The sequence below is a fragment of the Mixophyes fleayi genome, chromosome 3 (assembly GCF_038048845.1).
Source record: "Mixophyes fleayi isolate aMixFle1 chromosome 3, aMixFle1.hap1, whole genome shotgun sequence".
Classification (NCBI taxonomy): Eukaryota; Metazoa; Chordata; class Amphibia; order Anura; family Limnodynastidae; genus Mixophyes; species Mixophyes fleayi.
In genome coordinates this window covers 112616470-112638312 of record NC_134404.1, presented here as the reverse complement: position 1 = coordinate 112638312, position 21843 = coordinate 112616470, and the positions used below count along the sequence as shown (strand labels likewise).

Below are 21843 nucleotides of genomic sequence, written 5' to 3'. Positions count from 1 at the left end.
TTTGGGAGAGGATGGTAGGGATACACTAAAGACTGTCAAGGAAAAGGAAATAACAGCTGTTCAGAACAGACGTAGTTTGGGACAGTCCCACCATATATACATGAAAGGGCCAGTTTGGTCACAGTTCCTCCAACAGACGGGCATGATCATTTATTTTCATACATAGAGTTCATGTGGTGATGGGCAAAAGGGTTGAAGAGCCAATAAAGGTTACAAATTTAAATTCATTATATACACAAGTAGAACAAAAGCAACAAACAACACACACATATAACGAGAAGCATAATGAATAATGACAGGACAGGCAGATACAGGTAAGAGAATGCATACATATAGAATACAGATATAATGTTACTCTGGCTGTCATTTATGAGGCACAAAATGGTTGGGCACAATATCCTTTTTGATGATGTGCAAATTATCAGACGTGTACCCTGGCCAATAGGAGCAGTTGAACACAGGAAGGAGCAGCACAGTCCTTTTTCAATAAAATATGTATTCATTCAAATTTACAAATGTAATAACAAGCGTGCAAATGCAACTTTGTTTTTTTCAGCATGTATGGAAAATATTGCCTGCTTTAGCATGTAGCCCTCAATACTGGGCAGCTTTATTTGAACAATTATTATCCTTTATTTAAAAGGCGCCACAAGATTTCCACAGCACCATACAGAATACAGACGGTGGACCATACAGGGAAAACAGTACAGAACAATAAACTAATACCAGGACTCCAAAAGCTCTAAACATCGCTAGTAAAGTGAAGTTGGAGCAGAAGAATAAGTATAGAGACAGGAGGGTGGAGGGCCTTGCTCATAAGAGCTTACATCCTAAAGGGAGGGCAACCAGACAGGAGACACAAGGAAGTCAGAGGAGGGAATCAAGTACAAGAGGAGCGAGTAGTGGGACAGGGGAAGAGAGGTGAGGAGATCAATCATGGAGAGAAGGTTAGGTGGATGGCTAGAAGGCTTTGACAGTGATAGAGAGTGGGGGAGATCAGGTGAAGAGATGAAGGATTGATTCCCATCAGTGTAAAGGTGATATTGAAGACCGAAAGAACTGATGAGATTACCCAGTGAGGTAGTGTACAGCGATAAGAGTAGAGGACCAAGAACATAGCCCTGAGGACTCCTACAGGGAGGGTGGAGGGGAGGTAGGATGAACCATAAATGGATACAGAGAAGGAGGGGTTGGCAGGGTATGAGGTGAACAATGTGAGGACAGAGCCAGAGAGACCGAGTGATAGAAGGGTCTGCAACAGGAGGGGGTGTTCCACGGTGTCAAAGGCTGCAGAGAGGTCCAGGACAATTAGCAGGGAAAAGCGACCTCTAGATTTCGCCAAGAGAAGGTTGTTAGTAACTTTGGCCTGAGCAGTTTCAGTGGGGTGGAGGGGGCAGAAGCTGGATTGGAGAGTGTCAAGAAGGGAGTTTCCGAGAGGTTCCTGTTGAGGCGTTTGCAGACAACCCTCTTTAATAATTTAGAGGCATAGGGAAGAAGTGAAATGAGGTGGTAGTTAGTAATTGAGGTTAAGATTGGGATTTTTGAGAATAGGAGAGATAAGGGCATATTTAAAGGAAGAGGGGAAGATGTCATTGGAGAGTGACAGATTGAAGAGGTGTGTTAGGTAGGGGCAGGCAGTAGGGGAGAGGGAGTTACGGAGGTGAGAGGAGATGGGATCCACGTGGCAGGTATATGGGTAAGAAGAAAGGATGAGGGAGTGGACTCCTTCACATGAGGTAGGGAGGTACGGAGTGATGGGGCTATCAGGAGAATGATGCAAGGAGGAGATGCAGAGTCTCAATTATGGAGGAGAAAAAGAAGGCATTGTTGGTGACAGAGGGGGAGAGTGGGATAGGAGGGGCGGGAGAGAGTAGAGTATTAAATGTGGCAAAGAGGAGGCGGGGATTGGAGGACTGAGAGGAAATGAGGAACTGTAGGAAGAAAGGATATATTTGAAGTGAAGGAAGTCAGCCAGGGAGCGAGATTTACTCCAGAGGCACTAAGCAGCACGAGTACACTTCTGAAGGAAGCAGGTGAATTTGGAGTACCAAGGTTGGGGGTATTAAGTGGCGACGGTGGACAGAAGAGGTAGGGAAGACAGCATCCAGGGCAGTGGTGAGGGAGTGGTTGTAGAGGGAGGTTGCCTGGTCAGGGTGGGAATAGGGGAGAGGAGAGTTTTTAGAGAGGAGGAGAAAGTAGGGTCAAGAGCATCAAAATTGTGCCTAGTGAGGGTAGTTTTAGTTCAGGGGGGAGCAGGGGGAAGAGAACAGATTAAAAGAAAGGAGATGATGGTCAGAGAGTGGGAAGGGAGAGTTAGAGACGTCCGAGAGATCAAATTGATGAGACAACACAAGGTCAAGGGAGTGACCAAGACAGTGGGTGGGGAAAGAGGTCCACTGTGTGAGGCCAAAGGAAGAAGAAAGGATGACAAGTTTGATGGAGGCAGGGTCAGTGGGGTTATCAATAGGAGAGTTAAAATCACTGAGTATAATGGAGGGGAGGTCAGAGGAAAGGTATTGGGGAAGGCAGGCTGTGAAGTGGGGCCAGGAGGATGGCAGTTGATATACACAGAGGTGGATGTGGGAGAAGAGATGGATAGAGTGGACTTCAAAGGAGGAGAAAGAGAGGTAGGGCACAGTGGGAATGACCCGAAAAGTACAGTTGGGGGATATGAGGAGGCCCACACCACCTCCTAAACGGACATCCAGTATGGTGGAGTGGTTGAAGAAGAGGCCCCCATCGGATAGAATGGCGGGAGAAGCAATATCAGTAGGAGAGACAGATTTCGGTACTAGCAGGAAGGTTAAGAGAGTTGGAGATGAAGAGGGCAATTTATTACAGATGGATCTTGAGTTCCATAGGGCACCAGAGAAGGGGAGGAAAGTCAAACTAAAATGAAACTAAATGAAAGACTAATAAAAATGGAAGGTAATAATAAACTGGTAAAGCTAAAGTCTACAAAACCAAGCAGAGAAGAAAGAATGCACAAATACAAATGGTGCAAGACCATAGGTAGAGGTGAAACTGGATGGTAAATGTCCACAGGAACTGGTGTACTCAGGCAATGGTAAAAGAGCAGAAGTTCAGGTGAATGAGTTTAAGTGAGTACAGGGGGTATATCTACTAAACTGCGGGTTTGAAAAAGTGGCGATGTTGCCTATAGCAACCAATCACATTCTAGATGTAATTTTGTAGAATGTACTAAATAAATGACAGCTAGAATCTGATTGGTTGCAGAGGTAGTTGAGAGAGGTAGGGAAGATAGGTAGTATATCCAGCAGGAGGAACTGAAGGAGGCCACATGAGAGGGCCTATGGGTGAGGGGAGGTTGGTAGCAGAACAATCAGCGTACGTAGGTCACATGGTAGATCATCCAGGTCAGGAGTAAGGAGAAGTAGTGGAGGAAGGCCCAAACCGCAGCCTGAATTGACAGAGAGCACCATGTCAAGCAGAGTGTGAAAAGGTGATGCTGTCCAGGGGCAGCATGATGGGCGAGGGTATAAGGAACCAGAGCAGGAGTTAGTAGACCGCATGAAATAACAAGACACCGAAGTGGAAGACAGCAGTCCAGAAGGTAAGAATGAAGAGCAGGCATGAACCATGTCCTGGAGAAAATGTCACTAGCGGTGACCAGGAACTGGAGCAGCAGGTGACAATGGGGCATCAGGCGTTGGGCAGTACAAACCAGCGAGGCTTCAGTTAGGAGGCATCAAGAAAAGGAGACTGCAGGGCCGGTGGTAGGTAGACCGGCATGTAGGTCAAGGGATCGGGTCGATCAAAGGATGCGCCCATTTACTGTAACTTATTGTCTTTATTTTATTTACTGTTACTGCCATTTATTGCCTTTATTTTACTGTTATTTATTGTCTCTATTTCCTCACTGTTTTTGCTAATGCTCTCCTTGCCTTATATTTATTTTCATCTCTCTCCCATGTTCTTTTCATATTCATACATTTCTTCGCTGCATTTGCTCTGTCATTCCCCTCCCTCTAATACTGCACGGCCTGCCATACTTTTATGCCACATGATTTCTCACCTCCATCTTAGGCCTCTTTAACCATCCTTATCTCACTCTCTCATTCTCCTGGTGTCTTTTGCCTCCCCCGTCCCCTGAGGCCGTCTGTCTAACTGTCACTCCACTTTATCTCACATTACATGGCCTACCATGTTTTTACGCCACATCCTCTCTCACCTTCATACTTAGCCTCTCTAACAGACTTCATCCCATTCTTTCTGGGTCACCTCCCCTCCTCCTCTCTCTCCCTACTATGCCTCCCCGCTCTCACCCCATGCCCATACTCGCCCCACCCTCTCCTCCCCGCACTCCCCTGCGCACTGCTCATCTTGCTAACCTCATTCCCATCTCCTCCCTTTCTCCTGTGCCCTCTGGAATGCTAGATCAGTCCACAACAAACTGACTGCTATCCATGACCTCTTTTTATCCAACTCCCTCAACCTTCTTGCCATTACTTAAACCTGGCTCTCAGATTCCGACACTGCCTCCCCTGCTGCTCTCTCTTATGGTGGCCTCTCCTTCACCCACTCCGCCAGACCTGGTGCCCGCCCTGGTGGTGGAGAGGGCTTCCTCCTAACCCCCCCCCCTGAACCCTCCCTCTCCTGGTTTGAAGCCCACTCTATCCGCCTCTTCTACCCCATCCATCACCGCGTCACTGTCATCTACCGTCCCCCTGGCCCCACCTCCCTTTTCCTTGACAACTTTGCTGCCTGGCTTCCCCACCACCTCTCCTCTGACCTCCCCTCCATCATGCTCAGCGACTTTAACTTCCCCATCGACAACCCCACCGACCCTGCTTCCGGCAAACTGCTCACCCTTTCTTCCTACCTTGGTCTCACTCAATGGACCTCTTCCTTTACCCACTGCCTTGGTCACTCCTTGATCTGGTCTTCTCCTACTCACGTAGTCTCTCGGACTTCTCCATTTCTCCCTTTCCTCTATCCGACCACCATCTCCCCTCCCAAAACCTACTCTGTCCATGCGCAATCTTGATGCTCTCGATACTCTCCATTCTCCCCTTTCCTCCCAGGCCTGTCCCAACCAGGCGGTCTCCCTCTACAATCACACCCTCACCTCCGCTCTCAATGCGGTCGCCCCCGCCCACTCCGTCCATCCTCGTTGCTCCAAACCCCAACCCTGGCACTCTAAATTTACCCACTTCCTCCAAAAATGCACCCGTACCGCTGAAAGCCACTGGAGAAAATCCCGCTCCTTGGCTGACTTTCTCCACTTTATTCATCCTCTCATCCTACAGCTCTGCTCTCTCACTCGCTAAACAATCTTTCATTAAATCCCTCATCTCTTCCCAGTCCTCTAACCCCGCCACCTTTAGCAATCTCCTTGCACCCTACCCTCCCCCCCTGACTGCCACCGACTTCACCTCCTTTTTCTCCTCTAAAATCAAGGCCATTCGACTTGAAATGTCCACCTCCACCCCCCCCCCTCGCCACCTACCCCTTCACTCCTTCCACCCCGGGTAAATAAGTCCACTTTCATCTCATCCTCCTCCCCCCTTCTACCTGTCCCCTGGATCCTATCCCCTCCCACCTTCTTCGCTCCCTTTCCCTGACCACCTGCTCCCACCTCTTTAATCTTCCCCCTCTTCCTTCAAACATGCTCTCGTATCTCCCATTCTTAAGAAACCTAATCTTGACCCCACTTCTCTCGCTATCGTCCCATATCTCTTCTCCCCTTTTCCTCCAAAATACTCGAGAGGCTTGTCTGCAGCAGTCTCACCTCCTAACTTTCTGAACACTCCTTCCTTGATCCTCTCCAGTCTGGTTTCCGCCCCCTTCACTCCACTGAAACTGCCCTTGCTAAAGTTACCAATGACCTCCTCTCTGCTAAAGCCAGGGGCCACTTCTCCCTTCTTATCCTCCTTGATCTTTCAGCAGCCTTCGACACCATGGACCACCCCCTCCTGCTCCACACCCTCCAGTCCTTTGGCCTCTCCGGCCCTGTCCTGGTTCATCTCTTACCTTGCAGACCGATCTTTCTCTGTCACCACCTCTGGTTCTCTGCCCCCCTTCCACCCTGGGTCCCACAGGGCTCTGTTCTTGGACCCTTACTCTTCTCTCTATACACCTCTTCCCTGGGTGAACTCATTAGCTCCTACGGCCTCAAGTACCACCTTTATGCTGACGATACTCAACTCTACCTCTCCTGATCTCTCTCCCTCTCTCTTTAGGTTGTCCGCCTGCCTCTCTGCCATCATCTCCTCCTGGATGTCCTCTAGATTCCTCAAACTCAACCTCACCAAAACTGAACTCATTGTCTTTCCTCCCCCTCATACCTCCTCCCCCTCTGACCTCTCTATCACTGTCGACACCTCCTCTATCTCCCGTCCCCCAACTTTGCTGCTTCGGTGTCATCCTCGACTCCTCCCTCTCCTTTGCCCCTCACATTCTCTGTCTTGCTAAATCCTGCCGCTTCCAGCTACAGAACATCGCACGCATCCGCCCTTCCTCTCCCAAGATGCCACCAAATGTCTCATTCACCTTCTCCTTACTGGCCTCCCCCACTCTCATCTAATTCCCCTTCGATCTGTACTTAACGCAGCGGCTAGGCTTAACTTCCTTTCTTGCCGCTCTTCTGTCTCCCCCCTCTACCAAGCCCTTCACTGGTTCCCCTACAGAATCCTGTTCAAGCTCCTCACGCTCACATACAAGGCCCTCACCAACTCCACTGCTCCCTACATCTCCAACCTCATCTCTATTCACACTCCATTCCGCCCTCTCCGATCTGCCAATGACCATCGCCTCTCTTCCCCTTTGATTACCTCCTCCCATGCACGTACGTACCCAAGATTTCTCCCGTGCTCCCTCCCTCCATCAGAACCCCCAATCTGTCGTTTCAAACGGGTTTTAAAAACCCACCTTTCTCAAAGCCTTCCAGTCTCCCACTTAACTTCCTACCTTATCTTCTGCCTCTCCCCCTTCTTCCCCCTCTCCTGAATCTGCCTCCGTTCCCTTCTCTCCCTCTCACCTGTGTCTCTGTCTGTCTACCCCTCCCCTTAGATTGTACTCTCCCTTGAGCAGGGCCATCTCTCCTGCTGTTTCCTCCACTTCTAACTCTGCTCTCCAGCTACCTATCCCCCACCCCTCTGGGGGTCTCCCCATCATTCGAGCCCTCCCTTCTTGGGCTTCGGCATTTGCGGATCTTCCCTCCCCCTCTCTCTAGCTGTGCTTCAAGCTTACTGAGTTACTGTGCTTATTGTTTACTGTACCATGCCGTCTCACCTCGTATTGTAAACGTTTGTCCCTGTACGGCGCTACGGACACCTAGTGGCGCCCTATAAATAAAAATTAATAATAATAATAATAATAATAATAATAAGAGTGGGGTGGAATAAATCGGGAGCAATTGCAAAATCTGCAGCATAACAGGCATCTCCAGAAGTGAATGCAGGGCCCAGATGGATTTCCAAGCTTGGCTCCAATGGAGAGCACACAGGACACATCCATCCTGATCAGGAACACACTAGTGAATTTGGAGTTGAGCAGTAGCAGATTTATTGAGTACATATACATTAATGTGAAAATTCCAGTCCCTCTCATTTTACCTTATTGGAGGCTTGCAATAAGCCATTTGGTCAGAGAAGATCAAAATTTAGTGCAAGCTAAATGGACTTTTGTAAAAATAAACCCAATAGCTAACAACTGCAATGGATTTTTTTTTTTAAAATATTAAAAATATATACTATTCTTCCAATATTTTTAAAATTAAAATAAACATTAATATATACTATTCTACCAATAATTTGTTCAAGTACACACAGTGATTACATCCATTTTGTGGGTTGAACAAAAATTACAACCTGATTAATATACAACATACTTGCCTACTCTCCTGGAAACTCCAGAAGAGCTGGGAACCTTCCCAGATGCTGCCCACTTCACTAGAGAAGGTGGGACTTGATGTCATGACCTGCAGCAAATCACACAGTGGCCCCACCCCTGCGCAATGACATGATTAACTGCATTGTGGGCCATAGCGAATTTGTGGCATCATGCCCCTTGTAACCTGTCACTTGGACATCCCTTCTGGGATCGCCCAGAGGGGAGCTACAAGGCAAGTATAATAATATGGAAGACACAGGTACCATCACTAAAGCACAATCACACTGGATCCTAGGGAATTCATAGGTTACACTCAATATTTTAGCTTACAAAATGGATGCCTCCACTGTGTCAGCTATTGACTCTGAGGAAACAGAGATTCTAGTGGCCAAGTTTTGTCATTTTTGAAAAACGCCTGTCTCAGATTAGTTTGTGTAGGGAGATAGTTCTCAAAACATATAATGGGGGATATAGAAAAACTAGAACAGGTAAAACCACTGGAAAAAAGTGGCATAACCTCACAACGAGTGTGATAATATGCTGTATAACTATAAATGCTCTATACTTGCCTTCATTGTGAGCCCAGTGTCTGTATAGATTCTGAAGGGGAAAAAGGATAGTGCACTACTAACATCAATTGGATATTGAGCAGCACGATCGGTTTCTTTTCATGAATTGACTGCCTCCACTATAAGGTGATCATTCCAGTTTATACACATATTAAGGGCTAAAATTAATAAAGCTAAATTCTGGAAGGCAACAAGACCTATAGCTTGAGCCATCCAGACTTTACTAACTCAACTTTACAAATTTAGGTAGGACAGTACAAATCCAGATTCCAGGATAATTGTGAAATATTAATGGGCAGCGCATGCACCTGTTGCATTGCAGTATTGAAAGGATCTTTTTAGGAGATGGGAAGGAGGGTGGTGGCCACCCACAATTCAGATGTGCTGGGTATGCCCATATGTGACACGTGTCCCAATTTGACAGTTACAAAGGTCGAGTGGCATGTTATAAGGTTAGGTAAACCTGAAATAATTACATTGTACCTCTCACACTAACATCCAGCAGACACAAACAATGATGAACCAGTCTTATTTATTATGATTTATTTGAATGCAATTTACATTAAAACACAAATGTCTTCTAAGTCACCCTTGGAATAAATTAAAAAAGACATCCGGTCGACATTAGAGATTGAAGCATGGGTCATGGCTTTTCAGTTAGTCTGGAAAGGTCATACAATCACCTGGAAAATGACAGTGTTGGGGAAAAATTAAAAATCAATATTACTATTGTGTTTTCAAGCAAATTAAATTGCAAAAGGGAAAATATGTCTTATAGTGGTCCATTTTTATTTACATGGTGTTAGAATTCTTATGAATAGCATTCAGCTAATGAGACCTGTTTGCACTCTTTCTTGGTTGCTCCTGCTGGAAAATTATAGAATCTCCTGTAAACCTTAAAACAAACTTCCAGGTATATTCAGTGTGTAAAAGTGACTTGGAGTTACACTTAATAAATCCCTGTCATATCAAGGCAGAAGAATGTTACTAACCTTTTATGCGTATTTTCATTTATAAATTAGTGGCAGCATTCTTTAATGAAGCGGTCAGGAGTAGATATGGACCAGCATAAAACAGCAATACCATAATGTGCAGTCATGGTAAATTACTTCTACTTGGCTCTGAAACATATGAAATTCCAAATAACTCTTATTGCATCTCTCCCAGATAGTCTCATAGGAGGCCTACAGTATCATACCAGCAAACAGGACACACGATTTTTGGTCAGAGATTACATGTAACCAATTGCTTATAACAATAAAACCCTCCAAAGAAGCTGGGCCTTCAGAGACTGTCTGCAAAGATAGCTCCCATACCATTTATAATAAATTTATATGTGCCTATGTTCATAACATCATCTGAAGAGAGACACCGAGACAAGAATACAGCTTGCCAGAGGTTTAAAATGCATTTTCCTTTATTCAGGCATCAGAACCTGGGTAACCAATATAGACATAATATACATTATGGATGATGATGTATAGTCATATTAGCTAATGTAACAGAAATATGCAGGCAGTTTCTTCATCATTTTAATGACCAGCTTACTTCAAGTCAAGAACATTTCCAATAACAAACATTAAATAACAGAGAACATGTTAGCAAAACAAGTCTTTTTAAACCAAGTTCTTAACACACAAATGAGGAGGTTGTTATAATGACTAAACATAAGAGGTGAAAATAGACATCAAAATGTTAAATCTGAAGTTGCAAATGCAAACAAGACAAATATGCCCAATTAGTCCTGCTGTGGCGAAGTCAAACTTTCCTAACCAGCTGTGTTTTGGCAACAAGAAATGGAAATTATTAAAAAAATGCAACAAAACCCCAGAAAATGTATTAAAAAAACAAACAAAACAAAAAAACAAACAAACACCTAGGGGCTCATTCACACAGGGTCTTCTATTCTGATCTTATGCAGTATTCCATTAAATATAATGAAAAATAAATGTCAAATGGCACTGGACACCCTTAGATCAAATAATTCTACAATTTCTAGACACACTGTAGACTTCTCTCAAAGAGGACAGACATGCAATCTACAGAAACTGCATGAGCAAGAAAAAATACAAATGCATCACAACTATCAAGCTCTAAAGACAGAAAAATCAAATACAATTTTAGTGTAGTGTATTATGTTATGCAATTAAGTGTCAAGGTGTCAGGAGTAAAAACAAATAAAAATAATTTTTTTTAGGACCCCTACTAATGGGTAGCTGTAGTCACTTGAGGGAAATTGCCCTGTTAAAGGATCACCAGGAAGCAAAGCAAGGTTAGCAAACCTCAAAAACATCAGAACAGATATGATTTTTGCAGTATTAGTACGGAGAGCAGACAGCTAGATCATCACTAATACCGCTTTCATACTGCCGCCCAGGCAATATCCCAGGTATATTAACCTGGGATATTGCCGGTGTACAGAGGCTCCCCCGGAGTTAAATTCCCGGGTAGACCGCGCTCATACTTAACACGGGTCTGCCTGGGGTCTCCATGGCAACATCACAAGAGGAGCTCTGATTGGCTCCTCATGTGATATTTTTTTTTTGTTTTGCTTTTTTTACTTTAATATTGTGTCTAGTAACACCTGGGTTGAAAAACCCGGGTTGCACCATTTATAGTGCAGGCTTCCCAGGGCAGACCTGGGAATTAACCCACCAAAAGACTGGGCTTGCCATGGCAGAAACCCGGGTTTTTGGTGCAGTATGAATGTGGTATAAGTCACCATCTTGGGGCCTGTTCATGTAGCGATCATCTTCTGGCAAACTGCAGGGCAATGCACCACAGTTAGCACTACAAGATATAGTTTTGTTTCCTTTGCATTGGTCTTCATTGCCTTTTGCTAAAATACATTACATCAACTAATGATCTACCAATATTTTGCTAAATCACTCAACTCACTTCACTAATCATTGGCATGCATGTCAATTAGGATAACTATTGTCTCTGTACAACATTGTTTTATGCCATTACAGTGTGCTTTATAAAGAGGCAGGAATAAGTATAAAATTTGCATAACAAGTTGTATTTCCAGCATATAGGATAATGCAAGTCGGCTCTCTTATGCAGGTACTGTATCTCACACTACTTTTAAAAAGAACATGGTTTTAAATCCTTTTTAATGGTGTACCTAAATGGGTTTTAAACAGCTCTTATGTGGGTCCAGCCCAAGTGTAAAATGTGAAAACCACTTCAGACTAGAACAGATGGCTGCTTTGTAGGAGTTAGAATGACATACAATATAGGTGCAATTATTGTATATGGCTATCATATACTGTACTGGATATCATAGTAGCATCCCAACATAAGTTCTGCACACTTAGCAGTACCGCCAAGATTCATATTTTAGTCTTGAATATGCAAATACACTCAATCACAAAGGGAGAAATTAATAGTATCCATTACTACAGCTGAGGTAGCTGAACTGAGGACCACTTGATCGTTGAAGTCAGTCTACATCCTAAACATTTTTTTTTTTTAAAAAGGCACAAAATAAATGTTAAAGTAATTATTAATGTATGCAAGAATGTACATTTAACACTTATGTTTATCATGCATTTTAGCAAAGTATAGAAATAAAATTCTGTGGGAATTACTGGTTTTATATATTCACACAAATTGAATATAATCTATAAATATTCCTGTTATAACTTCATTTTCACCCCAAGGCTTTACACATTATCCCTTGCAGAGACATCAGGCAAATAGCTAAAAGAGAGCCGTCATCAGGACAAAATGTTATGTTGTAAAAAGACAACTGTGGTTTATGTTTCTAGTTTATTTCATTTTCGAAAAACTGTATAATCTTGGTTATAGTAGTAGGTTTCAATCTGTGGAGAGATTCTAATCACTGGCTAGGTGCCAGCTGCAGTGATACCTCTACATAGTAAGATATATAGTAAGTAGGTTCATATAAAAAAAAATAAAAAAAAAAAAAAAAAATATATATTGTATAATAAAAAAAGCTATAGTTTGGTTCCTTTGCAAGAGATGTCGTTTCATTACAAGTCTATAATGGGGTATCTTCCAAGACTGTTAATACAGTAAAAATATCCTGTAACTATTAGCACTATACTTTCATTTTCCACCAGATGCTTGAGAACTAGTTCCTGTTTCTGCATTTACAACTTTTACTTTTTAAACAAGTTTTCAAGGATTTGAGACTAAAGCAAAACGTAAAAAACACCCAGTAAACAAAGCTATACCCCGTAAACAAATCTACACCAGTTAAGTTCAAACCATCCCTAAGTTCCAATAGAAACTCCACAGTTCAAATAGACATGCACATTTAATAGAAAGCAGTTAAAAAAAACACATTGTATTCTATCCTCTTTGTTCCCAAAAATCACAGTTTCAAAATTCCCAGAACAATCATGTAGGTTGCCTCTTGATGTTTTCCCAACTCTACACAACACTATAGCAAAATAAGAGCAGCTCTGGTGGCTCCCAACAGTTCATGTTTTTTCTCTAACCAGAAGAGAACGTTTTACACCTTAGCGTAGTGGCTGCCTAATGCAGGCCTCAGAAAGGATTTACCAAAATGTATGTGTTTGTTTTTTTAAAGCAAAAAAGAGTAAATCACAGTTGCCTAAAACTATCACGAGAATAAACCCTTTCTATGGAGCTAAATAAGCAGCTACGGTGAATGCAAAGATCAGTTTGGCCATGGATGGTTGCGGTGACAAGAATTCTAGAAACCAATCAGAAATGGACAGTATTTCCCAGAATATGAGAGGTTTACAAATGAACTGTGTCCACATGTAGAATAGCTCTAAAGATGAAACACACTGGGTGTTGCTAATAGAATCGGTTTTATAAAATAATTCCTCAGAAAGAAAACAACATGAGTCATTAGGAGCACATTTCTACAAGGTGCAGCAAAATCATGGGAAAGATACAAGCTCATTTCAAAAAGAAGCAAAGAGACTATGTATCCAACAATATCACCAAACTTCAATCATTATCCACCCCACCAACATTTATTAACTGTTTGAACACAAGCAGTTGATGGTAACTGTAAATGTGAACCCTGCAGTTTTTAGAAATGTATCACAGAAGTTGAATACATTTTTAGATTGATAATTAGGAATTATTTGCTTTGAGCTGGTAAAAGTGCAGTAAAAAGGCCAAAAGGCTTTGCACGTGCCCGTCTTAGACTATCTTAAAAGTTACACAGGATCAATGAACAATTTGAACCTGTTATAAGAAATTTAAACTAGTCTAATTCATAAGAATAAATAAAAATGGTCTCTTGGAGCTCATACCCACTGGCAATAATGACAACGCATACAACAGTAGTAATCAGTTTATAGCATCACTCTACCCACTGCCACTGTGGCAGGATTCCAGTGTTTGGAATGCATCTTGAGCTATCCACGTGCATGCACCACAGATAAGGCATTGTGGAACCCTAGAGTGAGCTTGTAACAAAGGCTAGCAACAAATGCACGTCAAACCCATTTGACACGAGTTTCTGCTAGCATTAAAACTGCTAACACAACACCAGTGGATACCCGATATAATATATTATAATTAATTAATTTTGGAGCTACTTCTGAGCACCAACATCAATGGCTCTTCTAGTGCATAAATACAACCACTACACATTGCACATTTTTTGCCCAACAAAAATTAGAAATACATAAACTAATCAAATAGCTAGAACTATATGTATACACAGAGACGCTGTAGGGCAGAATATAGAGGTAATTTATGATAGCAAACACAAGTTTATTCTAATGCAGACATTGTTTCTGGCACTGCTGCACTAGTATTTATATATAGCCTGCATGTTTCTCAGTCAGTTCTACCAATGATCAGTTCTTCAGCTTCTACCACAAGAAGTGCAGATAATAGGAAACGGGTTCTTGAATGGCCATTTTAGGGAAAATTAAAAACACATTTAGATTCTACATTTAGTTCCTTTTAATAAACAATTCTAGATGGATTGTTTCTGGTACAATACAATGCACTGCTGTTGAGAACAATGGATATTTGCATTGACTACCACAATACTTGGCAAATGACCATTGAGGTTGCATGTGTGAATTGTAATGCATCTATTTCTGCTTGTAACAGAAGTTAAAGTGTTTGGACACCAACTTATCAAAATCTTTGCAGGCTTTCAACTTATATCTGTACTGGAATCAGTTGTGACCAATATCCATTAAACCTTTATGCCAACAATGGACAACTTCATAAAAAATGTAAATACAAATAGATGTGTATGTATTGCAATTGTGCGGTCTCGGGGTGTGGTGTAAGTAATATATGGGATTCTCACAGCCAATCCCGAGAATCCTTCTGCTACAAAGTTCCCCAGCCAATTGTGATAAACATTGCACACACAGACTGAGGTTTTTTTTAGCTCCTTTAAGTTAACCTGTGACCTGTACAAAGTAATGAAAGCCATTCTGGAAGCCAACGTTGTTGAACGAACATTCAGCCTATCGATGTACTAGGAATAGTGACGTCATGAGCGGTAAGACAAAGTGTATTCTCACAAATACAGCTTCAGACCACGAAATGGCTGCCTCCACTGATTTGGTAACCAGCAATCTTTAATTACATCCATAACTTATGAAATCAATGCTATTACCAGTCCAATAACTTCCAGTTAGGATGACTTGCATCAGCTAAAATGAAGTTGTGTTAAACTGCCCTTTGGATAGGAGCCTACATGTGTTATATTCCAACTGTGTCAAGAGGACACAATTACAGATTTTTATTTTCCATGTCCTGTCATAAAAAAACAAAACAAATAACACCTTCTTGGATTTTGCTACATACTACTAAAATAAACTTTAATAAATATTCCAATGTTGTTTAAGAAATGTATGGCATGTAGTTTAATTATGCTTTGATTTGGATCAGTATGGACACATTTTTGTAAGTTTAGGATAAAATGCATGTGAAATGTGTCCCAATAAAGTTTTTTTTGGTTTTTTTTAAATTTGCATTTGTGTATAGCTGGAAGCTCATTTATAGTACTGCATGTTATATAATGCAACATTGTGTAAATGTTAACTTTGGTATTACACCACTGCTAAAATGAAGTGTGTAACATTGCCATTTCATTTGCAAAACAAATACTACATTTTTCCCTCGTTTTTCTGGCAAACGTCCTATGACTTTGGGTCACTTTCTAAAGTGCATGCACCATTACTCAACACTTGTATATAAGTCTTCCTTGTTCCAATATGAGTCATACATGTCTGTCACAAAACTTTTTAATTATAGGGGCCCGCTGTAACTTATCAGTACTACACCTTTTGCACTAAAGCTTCCGTTTCAAATCTCCCGATTTGAAAACAGCTGCTTTGTTGCTATAAATCACAAGGGAGATTTCTCGTTAACAAGTACTACTACTAAGGTGTTTTAAATTATTTGGGAATCTAAGTAACAAAACTTACAATATTTATGATAATTTCAATGTAGGCAAAGGAAAATGTCATAGCAGGAAGAGAAGTAATCTAAAGCAAAACATGCAAGAGAAATGTGAGGCAATTCATATGCCTGTCTTTATAGCATATGTGAAAAAACTCAGCAACTAAAAACTAGTTGAGATAACACTATGGCAAAATGTATTTGTTACGAATTGGTATTTAACCTTTTTTAGGCTGTGCCATTCACCATATATACAAAAGTTTAGCAAATTACGGCAACAACAACTTGTCTGTTGCTTTTCAGGAACTGGAAGGACAATGAATTAACATGTCCCTGGATTAGTGTCTTATCCTCATAATACACAAGTGTCATTACTCCATGTTTCAACAAGTTCACATATACTTGATCTAATATCTTGCTTGGTGATATTATCATCTTGTCTGTTTATTAGCAACATATACTATACTACTGGTACGCCATACTTGTTACAATCAGAATATTAGAGTTCAGCACCCCTTTAAAAGTAGATGATCACTGGCTGCGTGAAAATAAACCTCTAATACTGTTGTAGTTTACTTCATGAGATACATCATACCATACCATACATTATTTAATAACTGAAAGAGAATTCTGATCAGTCCATAATTATCTTTTGAACTAACTTATAAAGTGGCTTATTTATCTGAATGACTTGCACGCCTTGTAGTTTACAAACATTGCTGTTGCAAGAAGATAGCTTACCCAGCGGCAGTGTCCATGAGCTGTTAAGTGATAAATGCATCAAAAACGAGACAACCAGTCATGAGGCTAGATGCAGTAAGGGGCTATTTAGTAAGAAATTTAAATACTGTTTAAGTAGCATCTTAACTGAACACAGTATCAAATGTGTTGATGCACAGTCATTTGCTAGCTTAAGTATAATCTGACAAAGATAGCCAAAAAGCATGCACAACATAGTGTAAAGGATTCTCAGTAGTCGCTACAAATCCCCAAAAAAAACTTGGTAAAATGACCTGGGCAGGATTAGGTTCAGACACTGGTAAAATACAAGATTAAAGTAGGATGATACCGGGAGAGTTATAAGAGTAAGCCCCTTAATGAAACATCAAAAAACCTGTATGCATACATATGTAAATAAAACAAAACCAATCCATACACTTTAGAGCGAGTACAGATTACATATAATGCAACCTCTGAAACAAAGAACCTTAGATATCAAGTTCATGGAAAATAAAGAACAGAATTTGTTAACAGACTAGGAAGACTATAAAAAAATAAGAGTTTAATAATAAGAGCAAAATTCTTCAGTGCAATAAGCGTTAACTTAAAACAATCCCATCTTCGACTGGTCTCTCATTTTGTAGTATTTTCAGAAAAAATATAAAAAAAACCCAAACATTTAAGTAATGATGAGTCTCATGGTCAACACTAAATATACGTAAAGCACACAGTCGCTGTGTGAATTTCAGACCTTTTTTTTTTTTACACTTCAGGAAAGTTTGAAACTGTTGTGTTCGTATGACTGGTGCAACTTTTGCAACTATAAACAAAGATATAAACAAAATGTCGGAGAGAGACAAACCCAAGACCATCCTTCTTGCAAGACTTACATGGTATATCACATTGTGAAAGAAAAACAAAACAATGGACTCTTGTCAATCGCATCTAAAGTTGCATTGTAGTTGAACAATACTGTGAGGCATTTCGGAAGAGCAGTTCCCTTCAATCTAGTTCCTAGTATATTACTGCACCAAGGTTCAAAAATCAGCATTCCAAAACACACATGGGAATCACAAAAATATTTCTCTATGCCAAACTTCTATTTGTATCAAATAGACCATGACCATATACACTGGGTACTAAAACGCCAGCGAAGAGGGTTAGCCTCCTGTTTGACATTAAGGCATAACGTTTGAAATCCAGACTGTAGCTCTTGAAATGTATTCCTTTAGTGTTGTTGTAGACCCTGTTAGTGTTAATGGTTCTGGTGCATTCTTATAGCTGCTGTTGTGATAGTAATGTTCTTTGTGGTTTGTGCAATTCCCATGCAGCCGGTCTTTGCTGCCTGTACATATTAACAGTGCAGTGTATACCCACAAAGTGGGTGACAAGTTCCAGCACCCTGCTCAGTTTAAAGCACGCTGTTTTATTGTGTGGAAGATCCAGTCCACTTTTGTTGTCCAGCCGCCATGATGGGCATCATTCATCTGTTTCATGAAATATTCCAAAGCTTCCTGTTCAGTTTTTTCCAGTGCTAGTGTCTTTCTGATGTAGGCAATGTCATCAAAAGACTGCAGTTCAGGCATTCCAGAACCAAGCATCATGGAAAACAAGTTGATAAAAAGATTGGCATGCTGGCGAATTGCCAAATAGGCTTTGTAACACATCTCTTGAAACCTAAAAAGATGAATATGGATAAGAGAAATTATGGTTTCTGAAAGAATTTACAAATCAAAAGTAACAATATGTAGCTATAGCAATAAAAACTATATTTTGCTTCTACATTTTTGCAAACAGTGAACACATTTTTTTTTTTTTTTTTATCATACACCGGTTACTAAGCAGGGATTTGATGGCTTCATTCAAAGTAAAATCTATAAGCGCTCGCTCACACCATAGCACGCTGTATAGGTGATGCTGTGCAGAAACAGGTGGTGTTTCTCGGCTCTCTATATAAAGAAAGAGGTTTCCAATGCCAACAACATTAACATATAACTGATATTTGTGCAACACAAATCCTACATGAGAAGTAAACAAGACACTCCTAAACCTATAATATCTGCCCTTGTCACCAATTACACCTTCTAAGAGTTACACAAATATAAGCAATAAATACTTGAATGAATCAATTTGTTGTTAAACAGCAAATTAAACAAAAACCTTTTTACGTATACGGGACACTAGTTGCGTAATAAATAAAAGAAAACAATATTAATTAAATGGTTCCTCAAATCAGATACCTACACATATTGCCCAGAAAGCAAAAGAACTGTCGGCCTACGTGATCAAATATAATAAGTTTCATATTGGGCGAGTTTTAGTTTTGGATGAAAGCCTTATGTTGCTGAATTTTCAAACTGTACATTGGACAATGAATATATAGTCACAAAAAACGCATATTTTTCCCAATGTAGACACCATTGCTTTTCCTTTCTTTTCTCCCTGTTTAGGGTTAAAGATTTCTTTAACAATCCCTTACTTCTCTTAGAGCATAGCCTGCAATCTCTCCTCCACCATATAAACAGATTTGCACTCTAAACCAACCAAGGGGTAAATTTATCAAGCTGTGGTTTTGAAAAAGTGAAGACGTTACCTATAGCAACCAGATTCTAGCTGTCATTTTGTAGAATGTAGTAAATAACTAGAAACTGATTGGTTACTATAGGCAACATCTCCACTTTTTCAAACCCGCAAGCTTGATAAATTAACCCCCAAGTCTCCTCATACCAACTGTCACTGTTCATTTCCAATTTCTTACAACAACTTCTCTGCAGCTACCCTATCTACCCAGCATCTAACCCAACCTAAGCTGTGGCACTGCCCTCAAAATCTCTACCGTAGAATGTTATATATGAATTTATAAAATATATTGCCATTTGCCACTCCTCCCAAAATGTAATGGGCATACATTCCCAAATAAATAGAATTCAAATCACTCATCTCTGCTCGATCTTCTAAGCCAAAAATGCCTCATTAATACATTTAAATAACGTATGAACCCTCCCATACCATGCAATCTGATCTATATCACCACCCATGATCCTGGTACCTACTTCAACAATAAGATCCAATATGAAATGGTATCCTCTTCCCAGAGCTACATCTGTTCAATTCCTTCCCTGCATTCCCTGCCATCTTGTCTTTATTTGATGCAAATAAAAGGACATCTCTGCCCTCTTCTTCTCCACTGACTCTGGACCCGTCCCCTCGACTATCAGTTGGTTGCAGTCTCCTATGCTGTTTCAAGTCTTAACATCTGTAATATCTCCTTCATTATTCAGTATCTTTTCATCATTATTCAAGCAGACATTCATTACTCCTATTCCTCACAAAATCTACTGGATCCCTCTTCAGTAGACTTTTGTATCAAACACTCCACAAAGACTGCACCAATTAGGGTGCTCAATCATTTGATCAGTGCCAAATCTAAAAGGACACGACTCGCTTCAAAATTTTCCTTCACTTCACGGCTGTATTTGAGACCATCGACAACTCGCTTCTAATACAATTGCTGCAAGGTCTTCAGCACACTGTCCTATCCTGGATCTAAACATACCTATCAAATTGCTCCTTCAATGTTTTTTTCTCTGGAGTCACCTCCAATTAGTCCTCTAATATTTGTTACACCAAAAGGCTCAGTCTTCTCTATTTAGATTACATCTCTTGAAAAATAAAGTTCCTTTGGATTTCAATGTCATCTTTATTCAATGACACCCAATTTTATTTATCTTCTCCAGATATTTCACCATTTCTGTTGGGTAATAAGCAGTCTTATTTTACTACTGTTTGTTTCCAATTGTAAAGCTCTGTGTACTATGCTGGAGCTATATAAACAAATGATTATATTAATAATTGTCTAGCAGAACATATAGCCCCATCTCCATGAAATATACCTATATATCAAGTGCACATAGTACATATGCATGCCTATCAAATACAGTTTATATACGTGTGTGTGTGCATGTGTATGTATAATATATATATCTATCAATATCAATAAAACACAACATCACTGGTGCTGCTTTTGTGTTTTCATGTTTTACAACATTCATTAATGTTATTTTGTTTATTTTACAGTTTATGTTACTTTATTAGTTTAAGCAGATGTGCTATGAAGCAAGCAGATCTGCTGGTTTTCCAACGATTAAGTACCAGCATGCTTAACTGACAATCTTATGTCAATTATATTGTTCTCTTAGAATGTGAAAATGCATGAAATATTCTGAGGTCACTCATATTGTCTGCTCAGGCACAGCAGTGCCAGGCTGATGTACTATGCAAGCTTTAGTGTGTTATCATAACAGCAGATAAGCCTACAGCAATAAGCCTTATGTGAGAAAGCACCACCAGGTAATGGACCATTGCTGACCTTGCATTCCTAGAGCTACTAACTTTATTTTTTCTCCTTTTAACAGGCTGATCTTTAAACAAAAATGTAGCACACCATGCACACACGGCGATAAGCACACGTGGCAAACATTTTATGATGCTGATGCCACTTGCTACGCACTTAACATATTGAATAAGCATGAAATGAACATACCATTAGAGCAAAAATTATAAATGCAATGCTTTGCACATCCCAAAATTAAATTTGCTAAAATGGTGCGAGTCATGTACTTAAATTAGTATAAATAAATAAATTATATATATATATATATATATATATATATATATATATATATATATATATATATATATATACATACATATATATACATATATATACACATATATATACATATATATACACACACACACACACACACACACACACACAAGGTAGCAAAAATACTACATCTGATGGGTGATCTGGATGTGAAGGAAGTGAATACATGGTATGAGCACAATAGCAGGTGAGGCTATATGTTCATATTGTCTTACATGCCACCAGACAGCCAGCATGCCCGCATACAAGCTCATAAAAACCCACTGTAGAGCCAAGAGGCCCAACATGTGCACCCAAATATACAATATACCCGAACATGCCTACCATGTAGTCATACTGTCTACTATACAGTCTTATACATCCAATACTATACCCTCAAATGCATCATGACGGCTTCCGCTCACTGTGGGACTGTGACACCTGGCAGGTCTGTCCCCCAGGTGTTGACTTCCCACAAGACACTGTATCTAGGAATTGGATAATAAGTTTTAAAAGGCAGCATATGTCAGCTGCCTGTTCAAAGGTGGGCTTTTAGCAAGCTGGCCTTTCATTGACAGCAGAGGTCTGGCACAAAGGACAAATACTCCTGCCACTCCAACCTTGGCAGAATCTGCTTTTAAAAGCAGCATATATTTAAAATTTATCTTT

The 21843-nt window shown here is 40.6% G+C and overlaps 1 protein-coding gene across 1 annotated transcript in view; it reads right to left on the bottom strand.

The window, feature by feature from the left end:
- Positions 1-9822: 9822 nt before the first annotated feature.
- Positions 9823-21843, bottom strand: part of PIK3CA (phosphatidylinositol-4,5-bisphosphate 3-kinase catalytic subunit alpha) — a 58625-nt gene continuing 46604 nt past the window's right edge. The window contains exon 23 of the mRNA XM_075202161.1: positions 9823-18203. Coding sequence (XP_075058262.1) covers positions 17933-18203 — 271 coding nt within the window. The 3' untranslated portion in view covers positions 9823-17932. The remainder of the gene's footprint in view (positions 18204-21843) is intronic.